Genomic DNA, 21,421 nt, shown 5'->3' on the forward strand with positions numbered 1-21,421 from the left:
AAGAAAGCTTGGAACAACGAACAAAATATAAAACTTAGAGGTGAAAGAAGAGAAATAAGCTAGAAGAGGAGAGCTCTCAAATTTTGGTGTGTAGAATGAAATGAGCTTACCCCTATTTATAGAGCCTTACCTAAGTAGTTGGAAAAAATGGGACTCCATCCCATCCACAAAAATTCAATGGATTTATCTTAATATTTTAAAAGCAAAAAATTAATTTTAGGAGTCTTAAAGATTAGGAGTCTAGGAATCTAAACACTTAGTCATTCTCCAACAATCCCCCACAAATGATTAATGTAAAAGACGAATATGATTTCTGAGTGAAGGAATAGATATACTTACACATTAATATCTTTCGATTGAATTAATGCGTAGTGAAGTGAGCAATCAATTTGGCTAACGAGAGTGATATGACTATTGAACTTTCGATAGCTCAAATTGAAACCCCCACAATCACGTATGAATTCCTTAGTGTTCGTTGTTCCGCGATAACGCTTTATACCTTGGGTTCAAATGAGTGCTCTAGAAAGAACTTTCATTTTTCTTTCATAGAAGCGGCCCACCTCCACACTCAACACAGATAGCTTCATCAAGTCTATAGACCACTCAACAACTGAGCTATGAGGCTATCTTCCTGAACAGAGTCAGAGTTATCCATCAAGTCCTTATTAGGACCACCCAAACATAGGGCTATGGATTTATATGGTCAATACCATATTTCATCAATCAAGGGATTTTAACCCCATTGCTCTCGAAGACTCAAAGATAATTCTCCTGGTTAGTCCTTTAGTGAGAGGATCTGCCAAGTTCCTCTCGGACCTCACCTAATCCAGGGAGATGATCCCATTCTTTAGGAGTTCTTTCACTGCTTCGTGTCTGATACGAATGTCTCCTTTTGCCATTGTAAGCATAGTTCTTGGCAATTCCAATAGCAGCTTGGGAGTCACAGTGTAGAGATACTGGCACAGTTGACCCCCACAAGGGCACATCTCCCAATAAGTTTCTCAGCCACTCTGCTTCTTGACATGCTAATTCAAGAGCTATAAATTCAGATTCCGTAGTAGAGCAAGCTATACAAGTTTGTTTTGCAGATTTTCAGGAAATAGCTCCCCCACCCAAAGTAAAGACGAATCCACTAGTTGAGCTTACTTCATCATTATCGGTAACCCAATTTGCATCACAAAATCCTTCTAACGCTGGGGGGAATTTATTAAAGTGCAAACTCAAGTTTATAGTCCCCTTTAGATATCTTAACAAGCGACGTAGTGCATTCCAATGTTCATTATTGGAATTATGGGTATACCGACTTAGTCTACTCACAGCATAAGCTATATCAGGTCTGGTTTAGTTCATGAGAAACATAACACTCCCTATGATTTTGCATACTCAGCTTGTGACACACTATCACCTTTATTTTTTTTTGAGACATATACTCGCGTCATAGGGTGTTTTGACTGGTATTTCATCTTGACCACCGAACTTGTCCAAGATTTTCTTTATGTAGTGAGACTGACAAAGAGAGAACCCATTTTTCGTTTTTCTAATTTTAATGCCTAGGATTACATCAGCTTCTCCTAGATCTTTCATGTCAAAATGTGCCGATAAGAATCTTTTGATTTCATTAATTCTTTCTATGTTACTGCCAAAAATCAGCATATCATCGACATATAGGCATATAATAACACATTCTGTCCCAAACAATTTTGAGTATACACATGTATCTGATACATGTGTTTTGTATCTATTAGTTTTTAAAGTATGATCAAACTTTTCATACCATTGTTTCAGTTCTTGTTTTAACCCATATAGTGATTTTCTAAGTTTACAAACTTTATTTTCTTGGCTAGGTATAATAAACCCCTTTGGTTGTTCCATATATATTTCTTCTTCCAAGTCTCCATTTAGGAAGGCTGTTTTTACATCCATTTGATAAATTATTAAGCCAAGAATAGCTGATAGTGCAACTAGAGTTCTAATGGTTGCAATCTTTGTCACGGGTGAATATGTATCAAAGTAGTCTATGTCTTTCTTTTGTGTATAACCCACAACCACTAATCGTGCCTTAAATTTAGCTATTGATCCATCTGGTTTTAATTTTTCTTGAATACCCATTTGCATTTTATAGGCTTACTTCCTATAGGCAAATCTACTAAATCCCAAGTATGATTTAACATTATAGAATCTAGTTCATTTTTAATGGCTTCCTTCCAGAAACTAGAATCTATGGAGGTTATTGCTTCCGCATATGTCTTAGGATCATCTTCAACTAAAAACATTGAAACAAAGTCTTCATTTATCTTTCCTTGGTCTTCCGTTATGAAAGCAGTTAGAAAGAATGGTCCAAAACTATGTCCAGTTTTTTATCTTTTACTTCTTCTAGGTTCATTCACAATAGAATTAGAGGAAGTTAACAAAGGTTTATTCCTTGACAAAGCTATGTCCGTTCTAGAAGTTTTAATTAATGGAAAAACTAGTTCAAAAAATTCAGCATCTCTTGATTCACAAAGAGAGTAATCATTTAAACACATGAATCTATATGCGGCACTATTTTGGGCATATCCAATAAACACACAATCAAAGGTTTTAGGTCCTATGTTTATTTTCTTAAATTCTGGATATGCTACTTTAGCCAGACAATCCCACACTTTAAGATGTTTAAAGTTAGGAGCAAACCCTTTCCATAATTCATAAGGGGTTTTATCCAATTTTTTATGTGGGACTCTATTAAGGATATAACATGCAGATAAAGCTGCTTTCTCCCGCATATTATCAGGCATACCTGAGCTTAAAAGCATAGCATTCATCATTTCTTTTAGAGTTCTATTTTTTCGTTCGGCTATGCCATTTTGTTGAGGTGTATATGGAGCAGACATTTCATAGATTATTCCATTAATCTCACAATATTCTTTCAAGAATTTAGTATTGTACTTTCCACCTCTATCAGATCTGAGTCTTTTAATCTTCTTGTCTAATTGCTTTTCAACTTCAGCCTTAAATTTCAAAAATATTTCAGTAGCCTCATCTTTTGATTTTAATAGATAAATCCTAGTGTATCTAGAAAAATCATCAACGAAAGAGATATAATATTTTTTACCACCCTTGCTTAATGTGTTTTTGAAATCAGCTAGATCTGAGTGGATTAATTCTAATAATTTAGTACTTCTAGATGTGATGGGTTTAAAAGATTTCTTTACGTATTTTGCCTCTACACAAATTCCACATTTAGAGCATCCATTTGTGTCAGAAATATTAATAAGATTCATAGTTTTCAACCTTTTAATAGAGGAATAGTTTACATGTCCTAATCTACCATGCCAAATATCAACAGATTCTATCAAATAAGCAGAACTGGAAGAAATTTTATTAATGGCAGGCGAAACAGTGTTTAGAACAAATAAACCACCAGATAAGTATCCCTTTCCTACAAAGTCATTATTCCTAGTGATTATAACCTTATCAGATTCTAACACAATTTTTAAGCCAGCTTTATTCAATAAACTACCAGAAACTAGATTTCTACGTAAGGAAGGCACATATAGTACGTCATTCAAAGCAAGTGTTTTGCCAGAAGTAAGTTTAAGGAAGATCTTTCCTTTACCCAAGACTCCGGCGGTTGTAGAGTTTCCCATGAAGACACACTCGCCGTCCGTTGCGTCGCTAAGTTCATGGAATAGTGCTTTGTTGGAGCAGAAATGTCTGGATGCGCCAGTGTCTAGTATCCAATCTTCTTTGTTCTCTATCAAGTTGGCTTCTACAACTACTGCAGCGATGATCTCATCATATTCAACTAGGTTGACTTGTGGAGTAGATTTAGCGGTTGGTTTTTGGTTTGTCTTTTGTTGATCCTTTCTATGGTAGCACTGGTACGCTTTGTGTCCTAGTTTCCCACAGCAGTAGCACGATATTTTGTGCTTTTGGATCTTCCTGTCAGGTCCTTTGAACATCTTGTGTTGATTGTTCTTTTGAAAACCTTTTATTTTATTCTGGGAAAACCTGTTTTTAAATCCAGCAGACTCAACAAGGTTAGCTTTAACTGAAACAGAAGAGAGAGAAGTTTTCTTATCTTTTAGGCGATTTGCTTCCTCCGTTCTCATATGGCTGATCAGTTCTTGAAGTGTTAGATCCTTTTTCTTGTGCTTCAAAAGGTTGCGATATTCGCTCCAAGTAGGAGGGAATTTCTCCAGTAGTACGTTGGCTTGTAAAATTTCACACATTTTCATGCCCTCGCTTAGCACTTCAGTTACTAGGTTCTCGTACTCATGGATTTGGTCCATTATAGGCTTCTCATCGACCATTTGAAATTGAAGCCATTTGCCGACGACGTACTTTTTTCTTCCAGCGTCATCACCTCCGTATCTTGCCTCCATTGTAGTCCAGATTTCTTTGGCACTCTTATAGATTGACAAATAAATCGAACAGAGAATTATTCATATGATTCAGCAGATGACCTCTCACCGTTTTATTATCTTTGTCGTATTTCAGTTTTATCTCGTGCTCAAATTTTGTAGTCGTCCCTTCTGCTGGAATTGCCGCTGCAGTAATGGCAAGAGTGGAGATTTCAGTTGGAGTTTCTGGTGGATTCTGGAACAGCACATAGTCCACGTCCAATTGTTCAAAAAATATGAGCAACTTTTGTGACCATCGTTTATAGTTGGTCCCGTCAAGTGGCTCTAGTTTGGAGAGGTCAGACAGTGTTTTAGCAATTAGAACAGCCATTATAATAATATTTCGCTTTCAACTGTTGGAAAATTGAAAGACTGTGCCGTGGAAAACCACTGCCTTGAAAATAAAATTTCGATACTACCGTGGTGCAAATAGTATAAACCGATCGCTCCCCAAGGTTAACACAGCTATTACTTTCTTACACGCGCACTCATGGAAGAAAGCTTGGAACAACGAACAAAATATAAAACTCAGAGATGAAAGAAGAGAAATGAGCTAGAAGAGGAGAGCTCTCAAATTTTGGTGTGTAAAATGAAATGAGTTTACCCCTATTTATAGAGCCTTACCTAAGTAGTTGGAAAAAATAGGACTCTATCCCATCCACAAATATTCAATGGATTTATCTTAATATTTTAAAAGTAAAAAATAATTTTAGGAGTCTTAAAGATTAGGAGTCTAGGAGTCTAAAGACTTAGTCATTCTCCAACAATAGTATATACGTTTGGATTTTTTTTTGGAGATAATATAAAATAAGTATAATTTGTTGAATGTTGTTACTAGGAGACAAAAACTACTGTTCATTGTCAAATCATATTTTTTTTATATATATTTATATATATGTATGAGTATGTATATAATTTTTTTAGTTGTAGTGCCTATAATTAGTGTAGACTTATTTTGACAAAAAATAAATGAGGCACTGTTTCAAAACATCTTAAAACACCACAAAAACTTTCAAGACAAACATTGTTCATATTTTGGCGCATCTCGGAGATTAAGCAAAATTGAAACCAAACATTATGCTTCTTCCCAAAAAATGTTCTTCCTCCAATCATTGCCGTCGACTCCAAGGACCTGTTGTTGCTGCCACCGGCGACCAGAAGCCGCTGCCAGCCTGCCACCGACCCACCATCAATGACTTCTCCTCCTTCGCCGAAACAGTCCGCACTCGCTATTTTGCCAGGTAATTTTTTAATAATGGAGTTGTAATCATGTAATGGTGATGCATTTGTTGTGAAATTAGATTTTTGGTTAGTTGTTGGGTTTGTTTTGCTTTTGATTTTGAAGGTAAGTTTCTTTCTTTCTATGCATATTAAATGTTTGTTGAAATGCCAAATTGAAGGTAAGTCATCTTTCTACGCAGCATGCATCATACAATAGATGGACAGAACAGATTGCATTAGATTCATCTCGCTGAGTCAGGTTATGATGTCAAGATAGTTGTAGTTATTATATGAGCAACAAGGAAAGCAACTTTGGATGACAGAGGTCGAAATGCGACTAATTGTGCATATACTACACCTAACAACACATCTCACTAGCATGACAAATGTTTCTCACAGTAATTTTCTATCAATAAGAGGTATATGTCTTTCTTTACATGAAGGAATGATGTGTCGTTCAATTGCAGCATTATTAAACAATACATGGACAAAGTAAATTGAGTTAGATTGACATTTCCGCAGAGTCACCAGTCATGTTCAAAATTTCAGGATAGTTGCACTGTTTGTATGAATAATGAAAGCAACTTCTTGATAACTAAGTTGAATGTGTTGAATTGTGGATATGGGATAACATTACTACACTTATTGTATAAGTAATATAGTTACAACAAATAAAATTGTTCCATATAATTTGTTCTTATTGGACGGAGCTTTACTTTTTTTATTTTTTTTGTTCTTATACTTTGCAGATTGGAAACATTGGTTTCTCAATGGATGGAATTAGAAGTCACTCTCAATCTCAGTCTAACTCGTTGTGTAATGTTACCTTTTTAATTTGTTTGACTTTCTCTAGTAGTTCTTCCACTTTGTATGTTTATAATGCTTGATAGGTCGAGAATTCGATTGCTTTTTTAGTCTGTAGGCATTAGGATTTAAAAAGCCTTGACTTTATTGGTCGGGTATCCGACTCAGTCGGGTTCGGGTTCATTTTTTCCCAACCCGATGTGTCGGGTACCCGACCCGAATAACCCGAATAACCCGTCCCGACGCTCACCCCTAGTTGGGAGAATGACAACGACCATACTCTAACACCCATGTTTGTTAAATATGTATGGAAATGGTCTGAACAATGATAAAAGTACAAGAAGCGATGCTTAAAGCCCAGCACACAGACTAGCTCAGTGTTAATGAAGCCTAATAGTTATACATTGGGCTTTGAAAATTTAAAAATGGGTTGTAGCCCATATAATGTGAATTCAATTAATTCATTAATTGTTGTGTTTTGACACTCGCTTGATTAAACCTGATTCGAATTAATTTTTGATTCTGTGCAGAACACACATGAATTGCATTTCAAGAATTTTGGATGGGAAGGCAAGCGCAGATAATGTGATTTGTTTAATAGACTTCAAATAGTTATAACTTTTGGTATGAAACGATTATGAGATAATTTATAGTTGCACAACGTGAGTGCATCGTTTGTCATAATATTGTTTTTGTTTGGAATCGGGATTAATAGAATTTTGGTCCTCAAACATAGCACTTATATAATTTTGATTCTCAAACAATTTGAGATTTCCGTTTTGGTCCTCAAGTTAGTTTTTTTAGTCATCCTATTAATAAAACAGTTAAAAAATTAATGAAAATTTCATTTGATGGGGAAAAATAGTCATTTCCTTCCATTTTGTAGTGTTTTTTAAAATTTGGTCCAATCTGGACCAAAACTTAAAAAATATAATAAAAGCAGAAGGAAAATGACTATTTTTTTCTTCTTTCAAAATATAAGTTTAATTAACTTTAACAGTTTTATTAATGGAAAAACTAAAAACGTCTGAAACATAACAATTTGACGACGAAAAGTGTATAAATAACTATGTTTAAGAACCAAAGTCAATTACTTAAACTTTTTTGCAGTTGACCTAGTGATCATGAAGTGGGATTCACATGATGATGATTAAAATAGCTGAGATTATGCAATTTTCATATGGTTTCTTGTTCCTATTTTAAACTGGAAAGGGTTTCTTTAAGAAAAAAGGTTGTTCGTCAAATTGTAATACAACATCCGAGCACGAGGTAAGTCTTCATCTTCCTTTCTCTTTTTTTTTTTCTCTGAATTTCTGTATGGGTTTCTCTTCTCTTTTCTTGAATTTTTGCTGAATCTGGGATCAGAGCTCGCTTGTTTTTCCACTCTTTTTCCTTTGTAAGTTTTCAGACATTAGGGTTCTTGTCTGAGCTTCTATGTTCAGAAAAATCGAAGCTGCAAGTAGCATACATACACGCTTGATTTCCTGCTGTTGTTTAGAATCTTGTAGCTGTCTGTGTTATCCATAGTTTAAATATGTACGGAATGCTTTTTAGTGTGAAGCAAGTTGGAATTGCATTTGGAACATCTGCAAATGCGTGAATTTATAGAGTTCTTTCCGTTCTTTGTTGCATGCTATTTAGTAGACATAACTTTGGGGAGAAATGCAAGCAAACCCGCGTGAGGTAAAATTACTTTATTTTAAAAATAATACAGAGGGTAATTTTTTTTTTTCTTGATAGGGTAGTAATTTGTTTATTTGGAATATCACAGAGGTAAATTGCATTGAACCCCATAGCTTTGGCCGTGTCTTTGCTTTCTTTTGTTATGTCAACATAACTTCTGTACCGAATCCTGTTGCAAATTGGGGTCTTGAATAGGTCGCAAATGGAGCAAAGGATAGATTTCTTGGAACGTTTGGAAAGCGATATGGCCTTGAACATCTTGATGCGCTTGGATGATCCGGCAGATATAGTTCGTGCCAGTGCTGTGTCGCGGTCTTGGCACCATTTTGGTGAGCTGTCACTGTTATTCTTTTGATGCCATTTAACTGGAGCTGTGGAATTGGATTTTCATCTGTTTGCTGAAAGTGCAGATAGAAACTCATTTGGGAGTTAATATCCTCTTTTATTGCCTTCTGTGTTTGACATGTGTAGAAACTCATTTGGATTGTCATGGCTTTAGATAAGAGATGGCCTATACTTATATTCTTACTTTAAGCAGTATAACCTGATCGTTGAGTTTGTGTCTTTGTGTCGTAAATCTTACATTTAGCAGTGGAAGTTTTTGTGCAGTAATGGCAAATGGGCTTTTAAAACAGTTGTGTTTGACGATGTTTCCCCAACTCTCCAATAATATCCGTATAATTGCACCCAATTCTTGGAGGATGAATAATGTGAACATCGAACGAAGCAATGCCATTGAGATGGAGGTTCTTGAGAAGGAGCATCAAGTATATGCTTCTCTCTTTCAGGCTCTATTTAGATCGGAAGTTTCTCCAAGGGATTGCATTGCAGATGCAGTTAGCGCCTCCAGCACAGACCGTGATCCAGACGAAAGCATTGTCAACACGCTGAGCCCCTGGAGCAGATCGCAGTGGGGAATAGCTTCATACTGGTCAAGTAAAGGACATAGCAATCCTGATGTGCCCGAGACATTAACCTACAGACTCAAAGCTGGCATCTCCATTGTTACTGAAATTGATATACAGCCCTTTGAAGGTGGTTTTGTCTTTGTAAATCTTTTATGCTCCTACATTGTCTTTTCTAAGTATGGGTTCTGTCACTGTATGCTAAAGTGCCTTTTGCTGATGATGTTGTCTATCAACGTTTACAGTATATTGGGAACGAGACCGTCCCATATGCTCAGCACAGTCTGTGCGATTCCGAATGGGCTATGCTAGATCCCAGTGTTTGCTGTTATGTAAACCTGATGATAATTTTGTATGGACATATACTTCACCTACATTTCCCATGAAGCAGGTGAGTTCTTAGGGCGTTCTTGTCCCAGCGGTCCCATATCAGCAGCACGACTGACAGAAAACAGTCATTCTTCTCCTTGATTTTGAGTTCTTTGCTTTTGAAAAAGACAGAAGCTTTCCTAATGAAAAACTTGTGATTACTCCAACTCTTTTGCTTGCTTGTGAGCAGGAAAACCGCTTGCAGCGATTCAAGCTTCCAAAGCCTGTTCTTTGCATTGGTGGATATCTGCAGGTTGAGCTTTTGGGTAGTGTTCAGAGGGCAGAAATTGATGGACTATTCTACATATGGTTAGTCCCAGAATGATGTTCCTGTCCTGTTGGATTTCTTACATTCTTTCATTAATTTTTTTACTGGAAGAGATAATAAAACGTTAATGTATTTTCCTTCATGAGTCACTTTAAAGCTGTTACTAGGATTAAAGAGATTCACAATCCCTGACATGTAATTCTCTTGGATAATGGGGTCCATGTATTGGATAGGGAAGTAAAGCATTGCTGTTGGTGATATATACATTTTGGTAAGGGTAAATTATAATGGGCTGCCCAATTACAAATACTCCTTGTTATTTGAAAAATTACAAATATCCCCTTACATTTAACGGTCGTCTAACTAATACCCCTCATGACAGCTCATTGTAGGCAATATTTGTTAATGATTGCTAGTTCCAATAGGTTATTTATAATTTTTCAAATAATGGGGTATTTATAATTAGGGTAAATTACAACCACTTTCCCCGAGGTTTGGCATAATTATAAACACTTGATCATTATTTGAAAAATTTCAAATACCCCCTTGATTTTGATGTTCGTCTAACAACGAGCCAATTCAGTTAGGTTTCCATCCAATTTTTTTTGGTGAAATGATCAAAATGTCCTTTTGGATTGTAAATTATAATTTTATATATATTTTATAATTTTCTAAAATATTTTTATGAACTAACATTCCCTCTATAATTATAAACACTTGATCATTATTTGAAAAATTTCAAATACCCCCTTGATTTTGATGTTTGTCTAACAACGAGCCAATTCAGTTAGGTTTCCATCCAATTTTTTTTGGTGTAATGATCAAAATGTCCTTTTGGATTGTAAATTATAATTTTATATATATTTTATAATTTTCTAAAATATTTTTATGAACTAATATTCCCTCTATATTATTTATTTTATTCACCCTCAATTTTATTTTATTTTTTTAAATTCAACATGGGTAAAATAGTAATATTCACTTCACCGTCTAGGGGTTACATAATTATTTTTCATTTGACGGGGGTATTTGTAATTTTTCAAAACAACAAATGAGTATTCGTAATTATGCCAAATTTCAGAAAGATAGTTGTAATTTACCCTTATAATTATGATAAACCTCAGGAGAACCATTTGTAATTTACCCTAATTTTTAAGCTATCTTGAAGCATGCCAAGAAGTTTTCTAGTTTTTATTAGAAATAGCTGCACACTGCATGTGAAATGCCCATCAGGCAGCATTTGAAAGTATTTTTCATGTCTAAATTGAGTGCAGTCTTCTTTCCCTTTTACCATTGTCCGAACTTCCAGTTTATCTAGGTTAGGATAGCATTGTTCAGCCTAAGGTTAGAAGAGATCTTGTTCATCAAATACTTTATGCAAGCATTTCTGCATTACTACAACAGTAGTCTTTCTTTATCACTTCTGTACTCATGCATCGTACCTATTCATGTACAAGGTTTATTTGCAGAGCTCCCATGTCTTTTTTCTTGTTTTGCCGAGGTTTTTCTTACTACATCAACATTTTGACACTTCATTTGCGCTAGCAGTATCTGCCACGTACGAGTCCTGGGGCTTCCCCTAGAGCCTGCATTCAACATACAGATGTTCGAACCATCTGGCAAATTCATGCTCCAGTACAACCCCAACTCTCTACACTCTACCCTGGAACACTCTTGTAATGGTGAAAACTCATACATGTAAGGTTATCAGCAGCCCGAGACAGTCTCAGAGATTACGGAGAGGATCCAACAGATGCCATGTATTGTTTGTATTTCAGCTGCTGAGATCCTTTTATGTCAGCCCTTTATTTAACTTGTTTTGCTGAGTCTGGGCATATAGGATACCCAAGCAGGGCAAAACATGTAGAACTGCAACATTATGTTTGGTTTTTTTTTTTGGAATGTTTTGGAGATAGAGAGAGAAAAATAGAGATAAATAAGTGTGTTGCAGATAGAGTGTATATTTGGATTTTATTTTAGAGGTAATTTAAAATATTTTAAATAAGTGGTGTATGTTTGTTGTTGGGATTTAGGATATAAAAGTCACTGTTCATCGTCAAATCATGTTTTTTTTATATATAAATATTGTATGTTTAATATTGTATTTTTGGAGGTAGAAATTACAGTTCATTGTTAAATCATGTTTATTTTATATTATATTTATATATATAAGTGTGTATATATATGTTATATATAGAAAGTTCAAAAATAGAAAAAAACACACAAAAAAGGTGTAAAAACAAAGAGGCAAACATTAAGTGTATTTTATATTGCATCGAAAATTATCCGAAAATAAAACCAAACATAGTGCAAGACTCTGTAATTTGATGAACAATATAATACTAAGACGGATGCATAGGCTGCTGCATATATTATTATTACATTCTTGTGCAAGAAAATCAACAGATACCCCAACAAGACAACAAATTGCTTAGATTCATACAGGTTCCAATAATTGATAATTGTTTTAAGACAATGAAGCTTGCTGGCCTGAGAAAGCCCCTCTCAGGTTGTCTTAGCCTTCTGCGGTGATGGAAGCAACTGCTCAACACAATTAAAACATTTTGTTAACAAAACATCGCATCCTATGAAATTTCAGGCTCATACTGACTTATGATAATCTATTCAGACATAAAGATTTCAGGTTCGTGCGACTTGATTCAGATATAAAAACCAGGAATCGCCAATTCAATCTACTTATCTCGATCTTTTCATAAAGCTATTTGCGCGTGACAATGATGGCAGCATAACAACTAGAACAAGAACTTTGTAACGGAGAAATATAAAGCATAGAATGTTCTAAAAACTTGAGGTGAAAAGGGAGAGATACCTGGTAGCAGGAGATGAGAGAGGTGGCGAATCCAAAGGCACCAATTACACGAGGAGTGACTTTCTTGGGTGCCAGTTGAAGAAATCCAACAGCAACAACTATGTCCATGGCTGCTTTAATGAGGTCGACCGACCTCTCATTTGATTTCTGAAGCTTACTCCGGTACTGCTCGTTCTGAAATGAAGATGCAACGCAGCAGAAAAAGGGATGTATCAGGAACAAGAATTCAAGGTTGAAACCGCCAAACTGCAACAACAGACCTTGTATTTATTGGTGTTCTTCAGTTCCTTCTCTAATTTCTTCATTGATGCTGAAAGCCTTCCAAGTTCACCAATCTAAATCGACAAACGAAGGAAACACGCCAAAGATATCAACAACGATGAAGTGACTAAAGTATCATCATCTCGAGGCTAGAAAATGGAAGGAGCACATGCAAAAGCATACCTCAACCAGGGTGGTGCAGACTGAGGCACCCAACCAACAGAAAAGGGATATCCTTCCTATTAGTTCTGTACGTTCCTTGTTCTGCATAAGAAGACCTCCCACGCTTACAGTACAACAAATCCATCCCCCAACTCTGTGGAACTAGAGAAGTCTAAAACATACCTTATATATGCCGGTCCTACCTAGCCATACAATTTGATCCAAGAACAAGAAAGTGGACAAGAGTGCAGTTTTGGACTGAAACAGACACCAAGAGAAGGGGTGAGATATCAAGAAATGACTTGGTAGAAAATTCTAGGTTTGAGGAGTTAATCCTGACCTTTCCCAGCAGAATCAGAGGAAGTGGAGTTCTGGGAGCGTTCGGACTAATGAGAGCATGGAGACCATTGATAAACTGTAAAATTAATCAATACAGAGAATTGCTCAAGCCCACTGACACAAAACACACAAGTTATGTAATCTGAATGTGTAAATTAGTATGCCGTCTTCTGAAAATCTTCCACAACAGGAGGGTAAAGATTCACAAGAACTTCATGACAAAGGGTGTGAAAATTAAAGAAAAATAAGGTTAGAACGCACGGACAAACAAAGACATACATCAAGAAACACAAAAAACTGATCATAAAAGGAGGAGATCAGACTCCTCAACACAAATCACTAGCATTACTCACCTTGAACAAACGAAAAACTTTCCGGGCCACGCTAGTTGATTTGTCAACATTCTGTGCTGTGCCAGGCTCTCCATTACTCAAGAATTTCGAACCGTATTGTATCGCCCTGCATATCTTATCCCTTGCTTCAGCTTTGTTCAGGTACAAAACAGCAAGGCCAAGCTCTGCTCTGCTCACTTCCACCCAACTCATGTTTTGTCTTGATAATCCTCCAAACTCAACACACCAACTCAACTGAACAAAATTCCAGCAAGCATCAATACCACACAGCTCAACTCTAATCTTTTACTGCTCCGGCGACAAATAGTCAACTCGAAAAGAATTAAGTTTGTGCTCATAGCTAATCTTGCAAGGACTCACACAAGTCAACCCTTTCACCCAAACACACACACACACACACACACACAGAATCTCAGTTACAAAATTCCACAACAAAAAAGATCTCATCTTTACCGATCCCACTTAACACCGATTACAATGGAAAGAAATAAGTAACATCCAAAGGGGTTCATCATTTTCTTACCTGAAGTGGAAGCTGAGTAATTATCCACTGAAAAACACAAGAAATTCAAAGGGTTTAACGTTCAAACACTCTTCTCCATTGTGTGTATATATGCATTATATACACACACACACTAGAAGGCATTGTGCCTGCAAACATATATATTTAGAGGTAAATATATTACTTATTAGCTACAACGAATAATAAACTCATAATTTTACTTATATTTCTATCACTGAAATATTAATGTATACAATTATATATTAAAAAAATTAATAATGATTGTTTTAAAACCATTTAATTTCTATTATTTGTAATTCAATTCTAAATTTAACTAATATTATTAAATAAAAAATTTAATCTTTAAAACTGAAATTTTTTATTTTATATTTACTAATTATTATATTTGATAATTTTGATTGTAATAAATTAGTGTGCAAGTAAAATATAATATACAACAAAACTTCCCTATTGAAATAAAATTAATTAGTCAAGGTCTCTTATTTTTTGATTTTTTTATAAGAAATCCCAATTGTAAAAAATTGATTATGTCTTATTTGTAGTTTCTTTCTTTCTTTTTCTTTTTTTTTTTTTGGCAATTTGCTATGTTTTAATTTTATTTTTTTATTATATCATTTCAGTGTATGATATATATTTTCTTTTACTATCATATGCTTTTTTATATTATTAATGTGAAATAATTTTAACTAATTATTTATTAACTATCGTTCAGCAAATTTTAATCTGATTAAATATTCATAATATCAGTATTTGTATAGCAATGTCCTATAATTATGCTAATTTTGTTTAAATTCTTCATTAACTGCTGAATTTGAAATATTATTGCATAAAATATTATATTTTGGCTTTACTTGCAACTTTTTTTTTTTTTCATATTTTCAATGCAATTTCTTGATCTTATTCACATGAATCTAATTGGTATTATCTATTTCTCAATCAATAATATATTATATTTTTACAAAATTAGAAGGTGTTCGGCTAAACTTATTTGAAACATCGTATAAGATGTTTTAAGAGATTAAATATGTTGAATTCTACTTTAGAAATAAATTTTTAAAGTATTTGAATAAATAAGAGGTCAGAGCTCGAAATAGTATTTTATACAGTAAACTCTTTATATTGTAATAATATCTGAAAAAACTATTAAATTAACTATTACAATTTAAACATATATAAATATAGTTTTTCTTTGGGGGGTTTGAGGAAACGTACGATAAAATTGAAATGCTAATAAAATCATAAGAGGGATTTTGTCTATTAAATATTCGGATTAAAAAGTTTAAAAGATCTTACAAAAAAGATGGGTAAGTTTACATTCTCTTAAAAATCTTATAAGATCACAAACATCTTATTTTAAAATCTTATAAGTTTTACAAAAAAAAATTTATCGAACAATTTTATAGAACTTATAAGCCTAAAAACATCTTATACGATGTCTTATAAAACATTTTCAGATTAAAAAAAAATATATCAAACAGTTTTATTGATTGTGTTTTACTTTTAAGAAGAAATAATACGAACTCAATAAATTCTCAGTAAATAGTTATATTTTTGTATTATTTAAATTTTTCTAATATAAGATTTATAAATTATATTAATGCACTTTAAGTTAAAGAAATAATTAATTTATTTTCATTGAACTACGCTATAACAAATTAATAAATTGAGTCTTCTTCCCCTTTATAATGTTACCTTTTTATAAAAAATTTAAATGATAATTTTATAATTAAATATTATGGTAACCTTTTAGGAAAAGAAATTGAGTTTATATATCTGTAAGAAATTTGAAAGGAAGACATTTGTACCCTTACTTAAGTTAATTTTTTCAATAATGGATAAAAATTAGTTATAAAAAAAACTATTTAATTTATAAAAAATTAATAGGTCTAATCCTCTCAACCACTTGATATATATTTAATTTTTAATAGTGTTTATTATTTTATAATTAATTTTGATTTATTATTAAAAAAATACTTGAATAAAAATATTATAATGTCTTTGAGCAAATTCGCACTTTTATATATAGGGTAGGTGTAGATATTTGAATACCGATGGAATGGAAGGTGTGTTTGGTCCTCTCTTTTCTTTTCTTATTTTCCAATTTTTCGCATTTAATAATGTTGTCCTACTTCACCCGATCCAACGGTTGGCGTTGCGTCACTTTCTCAGATGGAAGTCTTTGTCAACTAGCGACTTTCCGAAATCAAGAAATTAAAGTCGTTATCCATCCTGTCTCTCAAGTCAAGTCAGTATAAGACTATTGAGTGGGAGGATGAGAATTTTCAATTCTAACCGCACCTGGATCATGGAACATCATTCCAGCCAGCTTCTTCAGATAACCATCTTCTTACATTTCTTTCTCAAGGACAGCAGCAAGACGCCGAGAATGGCGTATTTCTTTGCAGTATTGTAAGAGTTGGATAGAGCAAGGTGACTACATTTGGTAAGCTTTAAACAATCATGATCGCCGTTATCTTGTTACCTCCTCCTGTATTTTTACTAGGAGAAGAACGGATCCAGATTCTCCAACCAATCTTTTCATTTGGGTTGCAATGCTAATGCGACAGAATGCTTTGGCTGCAGCGCGTTGTGCGCCCAGGGAATGGATTTGTGTTGATATCTTTTCCTTCCTGCATTTTTACTAGCAGATTCTCCAGCAATCACCAAGGAAAATGACAGGAATATATAGCAGCATATCATCATTTTGGCAAGACTCTGAGACCAACTACCAAGAGCATATATATTCAGCTGTTTAAACATGGAATAGGCCCACCGTCCATCCAATTCAAAGATCACACCACAGAATTAGAGAATCAAAGGGGAAAATGACGATAACAGCTACTACCAAATGCATCCAACAGTAATCTTCTTCCTCAAGATCGAGATCGAGATCTTTCACGTGGAGGCGAATGGCTGCATGACAAATGAATTCAGGCATTAGATTATATTTCATCTCAAAAACTACATTGACAGGCACAAGTATTACATATTATATCTGGTGTTCAAAGGGCTTTCTGCTGTTCCATAATGAAGGTTGTTGCTTTGTTCAGATCTAGAATTGGGTACAGTTTCACGTCCAAAATCAGGGCTACCCCTTTCCCTTTGCTGAGTTCTGGAATTTGGTATGACTTCACGTCCATAATCAGGGCTACCCTTCCCCCTTTGCTGAGATGTAGAATTTGATAATGCTTCACGTCCATAATCAGGGCTATGCCTATCCCTATCCCTTTGCTCAAATCTAGAGCTTGGTAAAGTTTCACGTCCATAATCAGGGCTACCCCTATCCCTTCGGTATGGAATTGGAGAATGTCCACGATCATAATTCCTTCTACCGGGGGACACATCTCGAACTCTTCCATCAGGGTTATACCCATCATCATCTCGATTTGCATACTCCACTGAAATAACTCGATCCATGAAATTACTGCATCAAGAGTTATACAGTCCTAAGTGAGAAATTATTTCATAAATCGACAACACCCTGCAGCATGAAACCTATGAGAGTATATAATATGATTTGTGGTTCTAATAAATGACAACATTCAGCAAAAACATTGGCAACATTAACACTAAATAAATTATCCTGACGCCCCAAGTGCACCATTGCATGTAGGAAATGACACTAGAATAAATGATGAATTACTTGCAGAAAGACAGACCTCCTGTGGCTTGCTTCTAATGCTCGGGTAGCATCCTCCTGCAACTCATATTGCACAAATGCAAAATTCCTTCTGATCCTGACGCTTAATATTCTTCCATAATGTTCAAAGTACCTTTCGATGTCTCTGTTCCTAGTATTGATGGGGTCGAAGTTGATCACAAACAAAGTCTTTGAAGGCCGTGAGTTGGTTGAAGATCTTTTCGAGATATCATCCCTTCGGCCACCACGTTCTCGCTGGGATCAAACTCAAGTAACTTAGTTTAGTAATGGAACAGAATAAAACCATGTCTAATTGGCTGATGATTGAAACTCATGCAAATACTATATAAGCAAGAAAATCCCAAGGAACAACAGACAAACCTTAGTCCACTCAACACGAATTTTGCATCCCTTTCTACCAAAGTGTATCCCGTCGAGTTTCTGGATTGCAACCTCTGCATCATGCTCATCTTCCATGTAAACAAAAGCGAAGCCTATAAAGCCAAAAAAGTTAAAGAAGCCGAGACACTTCAGTTGGAAGACAGATAATTAACTAAAGATGCCTCCACTAAAAGCACTTAATCACCACATGATATTAAGTAAACTGTTGCCACACCCAAAACCCCTGCAAACCAGAGGGAGAGAAAAGGGGAAATTCCATATGAAGGAAGTACAACACCTGCCACCAGATCTGCAATTGACATGATATCTATGTTGAAACATGTCTAAAATTGAAGACTGTGCAAAGTCATGAGGAATGCAAAAGGCACAGGTCTCAGGAAAGAGGATGGGACCATGAAAGATCATAATGGGTCTTTAGAACAAAGACAAACATGTATCTTGTGCACAAGTGAGAAAATTAACACAGAGAACCATCCGTCTAGGAAGATCATGGAATATCCAAGTAATCCTGCACCAAAGAAACTACTAAGGTAGGGGGCTCTACAGAAAAGGGCGCACACTTCGTAAAGGGAACTAACGTGTATATGCACAAATTGTTCGACTGGAACTAGTTGAACGAACACGTTATGGCTTTGCAATGTTAGTCAATCGCTTCCTTCAAACACAATTGAAGATCAAAGCTAAACAATCATATGTAATTTAATCCCTTCATCGGAAAAAAGTAAACTTTTAACAGACAACAGAAAACACCCAATCTCCATGCAGAATATTAAAACGCTCTGCCAACCAAACACCAGGCCCATAATTTTTTTCATTGCATAATTATCAGCCATTATTTCAGTAAAGCGGGACAAAAGACCACAATCTTGACGCCATAAGAGCTACTCCAAATCTAAACAATAGTAAAGAGTAAATTATACCAGATTTCATGTCCACCCTGTCAACCCTCCCATATCTTCTGAAAAGACGTTCAACATCAGAATCGCGACAATCAAAATCGAGATCCCCGCAGAACACAGGCCTCATGACCCTGAAAACTTCAGCAAAAATAAGATTCTTCGCCTTGCAAAACCTTTCCAGCTCTCGCCAGAAGAATTTTCCACTCAACTACCTCATAAACCAAGGACTTCTCACAAATGTAGTATGTCAAACACATACGAAAATCGAATATACGCACGAAAATAGAGATAGAATAAGCTCGCAAGACTATACCTTTCGAGCTTTGCTACTCCTAATTGATGTGGAGAAACCCTAGATCGGAGTCGGGTGAAATCAGTTCTACGGCGAGTTCAAACGACAGCGTTACGCACACAATATTGACGGAGTGGTCCTCGGGCCTGCTCATTTTGGGCTGGGCTTGAAATTTTGGGACTACGGGCCATGGGTTGACCTCCCTTTAATCTTTCATTGCTTTTTATAATACGAACAAATTAGTGGTTGTGAATATAGAATAAATAATATTTTTATTTTTAAAATAAAATTATAAATAAAAATAAAATATATAAATTAATATATTATATTTTTAAAAAATTAAAAAGATAAATCACCGATCGGCATAATAAAAGAATTAATATAATAGTGTCACATAATGTCTTTTGTGAGTGAAAAATGCTTTTTCTTTTTATATTAAATAATCGTCGTGAAATGTCGTTTCTATGTGTATATAATGAGTAAATTTTTTACATACTTTAAAATATATTATCAATAAAAATAAAATACATAAATTAATACATTACATTAAAAATAAAAAAGAAGAAAGAAAGAAAAATTTATTTATTTATTAGTATAAAATTTGAACAGTTAAATAAGTTATTTATTTTATCGATCGAAAGACATTATTAACTTCACAATAAATTGGTATACCAGTGTCATTAATCGTCGTTTGTGAGTGTAGAAAGTTTTTTCCTTTTAGATAATTTAAATATGAATAATAATAAAAATAATGTCAAGTTGCAATGTAAATCATATTCATAATTTTATTAATATCATTTAGTAAATTTACACTCAAATCATATAAAAAAAATTATATAAACCTTAATAGTAGTGGAGAATTTATATTTTTAGAATTTATATAAGTTAAGTTAGTGGAACTTGAGAAGCGTGGAGGTTTAGAAGTGTGGGAGGGGGGGGGGAGATAATAAATAAATATATAAATTTTATTAAATTAAATATTAAAAAATATGTGAATTAGCTTAAAAAATAAAAAAGTCAAAGTGATGTTCCCAATTAATAATAAGGTATAGATAAGACAACTTTTTTTTTTTTTTAAACATACTACCCGTTATCACACGTCGTTCTTATGTGCAGACAATAAATAAACTTTTTATACTTTAAAATATATTAAATATAAGAATAAAATATATAAATCAGCATATCATATTTAAAAAATTAAAAATAAGTTAATAAAAAAATTAATTTAAGAATATTATCAACACAAAAGATTTGGTGTCACGATGTCAGAAACCATTGTTTATGAGCAAATATAAATAGAGCTTATAGATATATAGATGAGAATAATAATTTGAGTAAGGGTGATTGAAAACTATATAAGGGATATTTTTGGTAATTAAGAAATTAGTTTCGCAGTGTAAGTAACTGTTCTTTGTGAGTAAAAAAGTAATTTTTTCTTTTATTAGCATAGATATTAATATATTTATATATGATGTATCACCCAATTAATTTTAGGGTAAATTACAACAGACTCTTTTGATGTTCGCCATAATTATAAATACTCTTTTGTCGTTTGAAAAATTATAAATATCCCTCTAAAATTAATAGTTGTCCAACAAATAGCCCCTCGTGACAGCCCATTGTAGGAGAGTAATTCTTGTTATGGAAATTGTGTGATTTGTATTTATGATCATATTTCAGAACAATTTCATACACAAAATAACATTATATAAATTATTACATTACATAATATAAGGAAATGAATGAAATAAACTTAGAAAATAGAAAAACTACACCGATGGAGAGTCACGACACTTGTCGCTGACCTAAAGTCATGATTGTCTCCCTACGTGCAGGTTTTAACTGTTGACCATGACTCTACGATAAAATCCTATTAGCTTTCTGCAGTGTCTCATCCCATGTGTACGATCACAAGGAGACTAGAAACCAGTCCACAATCACGTTATCAAAACAGTAAAATACTTGTGAAAATATAAAATGTTTCTCAAACTTCTTCTTTATAAATTACCTCAAACGACCTCTTTATATAAATGAAGAATAATGATTCTATTAAAATATATTATAAATTGAAAATAAATATGATTAAGA

General features: G+C 34.1%; 3 protein-coding genes across 7 annotated transcripts; 1 reads left to right on the plus strand and 2 right to left on the minus strand.

Annotated features, from left to right (window-relative positions):
• The first annotated feature begins 7,476 nt into the window (after positions 1–7,476).
• LOC105173194 (F-box protein At4g00755) lies at positions 7,477–11,637 on the plus strand. Of its 4 annotated transcripts, none has more exons than XM_011094874.3 (6): positions 7,477–7,676; positions 8,286–8,419; positions 8,700–9,125; positions 9,241–9,386; positions 9,555–9,673; positions 11,181–11,637. In XM_011094874.3, the coding sequence occupies exons 1-6, from the start codon at positions 7,588–7,590 to the stop codon at positions 11,332–11,334; spliced, it is 1,068 nt and encodes a 355-aa protein (XP_011093176.1). In that variant the 5' UTR covers positions 7,477–7,587; the 3' UTR covers positions 11,335–11,637. The 4 variants fall into 4 exon arrangements, with proteins under 4 accessions (XP_011093176.1, XP_088731578.1, XP_088731579.1 ...); XM_088875452.1 differs by lacking the exon at positions 7,477–7,676 and adding an exon at positions 7,683–8,090; XM_088875453.1 differs by lacking the exon at positions 7,477–7,676 and adding an exon at positions 7,694–7,803.
• Positions 11,638–11,882: 245 nt separating this feature from the next.
• LOC105173195 (peroxisomal membrane protein 11C) lies at positions 11,883–14,228 on the minus strand. The gene is made up of 8 exons (XM_011094875.3): positions 14,101–14,228; positions 13,578–13,811; positions 13,226–13,300; positions 13,069–13,143; positions 12,907–12,987; positions 12,723–12,797; positions 12,463–12,636; positions 11,883–12,173 (listed from the first exon to the last, which is right to left on the minus strand). The coding sequence occupies exons 2-8, from the start codon at positions 13,767–13,769 to the stop codon at positions 12,138–12,140; spliced, it is 708 nt and encodes a 235-aa protein (XP_011093177.1). The 5' UTR covers positions 13,770–13,811; positions 14,101–14,228; the 3' UTR covers positions 11,883–12,137.
• A 2,588-nt stretch (positions 14,229–16,816) lies between these two features.
• LOC105173196 (serine/arginine-rich splicing factor RS31) lies at positions 16,817–19,512 on the minus strand. 2 transcript variants are annotated; one of them, XM_011094876.3, is made up of 6 exons: positions 19,355–19,512; positions 19,063–19,172; positions 18,122–18,234; positions 17,760–17,995; positions 17,087–17,524; positions 16,817–17,013 (listed from the first exon to the last, which is right to left on the minus strand). In XM_011094876.3, the coding sequence occupies exons 2-6, from the start codon at positions 19,166–19,168 to the stop codon at positions 16,974–16,976; spliced, it is 933 nt and encodes a 310-aa protein (XP_011093178.1). In that variant the 5' UTR covers positions 19,169–19,172; positions 19,355–19,512; the 3' UTR covers positions 16,817–16,973. The 2 variants fall into 2 exon arrangements, with proteins under 2 accessions (XP_011093178.1, XP_088731580.1); XM_088875454.1 differs by having other exon boundaries at positions 19,063–19,179; positions 19,355–19,503.
• Positions 19,513–21,421: the final 1,909 nt, after the last annotated feature.

This window comes from Sesamum indicum, linkage group LG11 (genome assembly GCF_026168435.1).
Source record: "Sesamum indicum cultivar Baizhima isolate 11 linkage group LG11, ASM2616843v1, whole genome shotgun sequence".
NCBI lineage: Eukaryota > Viridiplantae > Streptophyta > Magnoliopsida > Lamiales > Pedaliaceae > Sesamum > Sesamum indicum.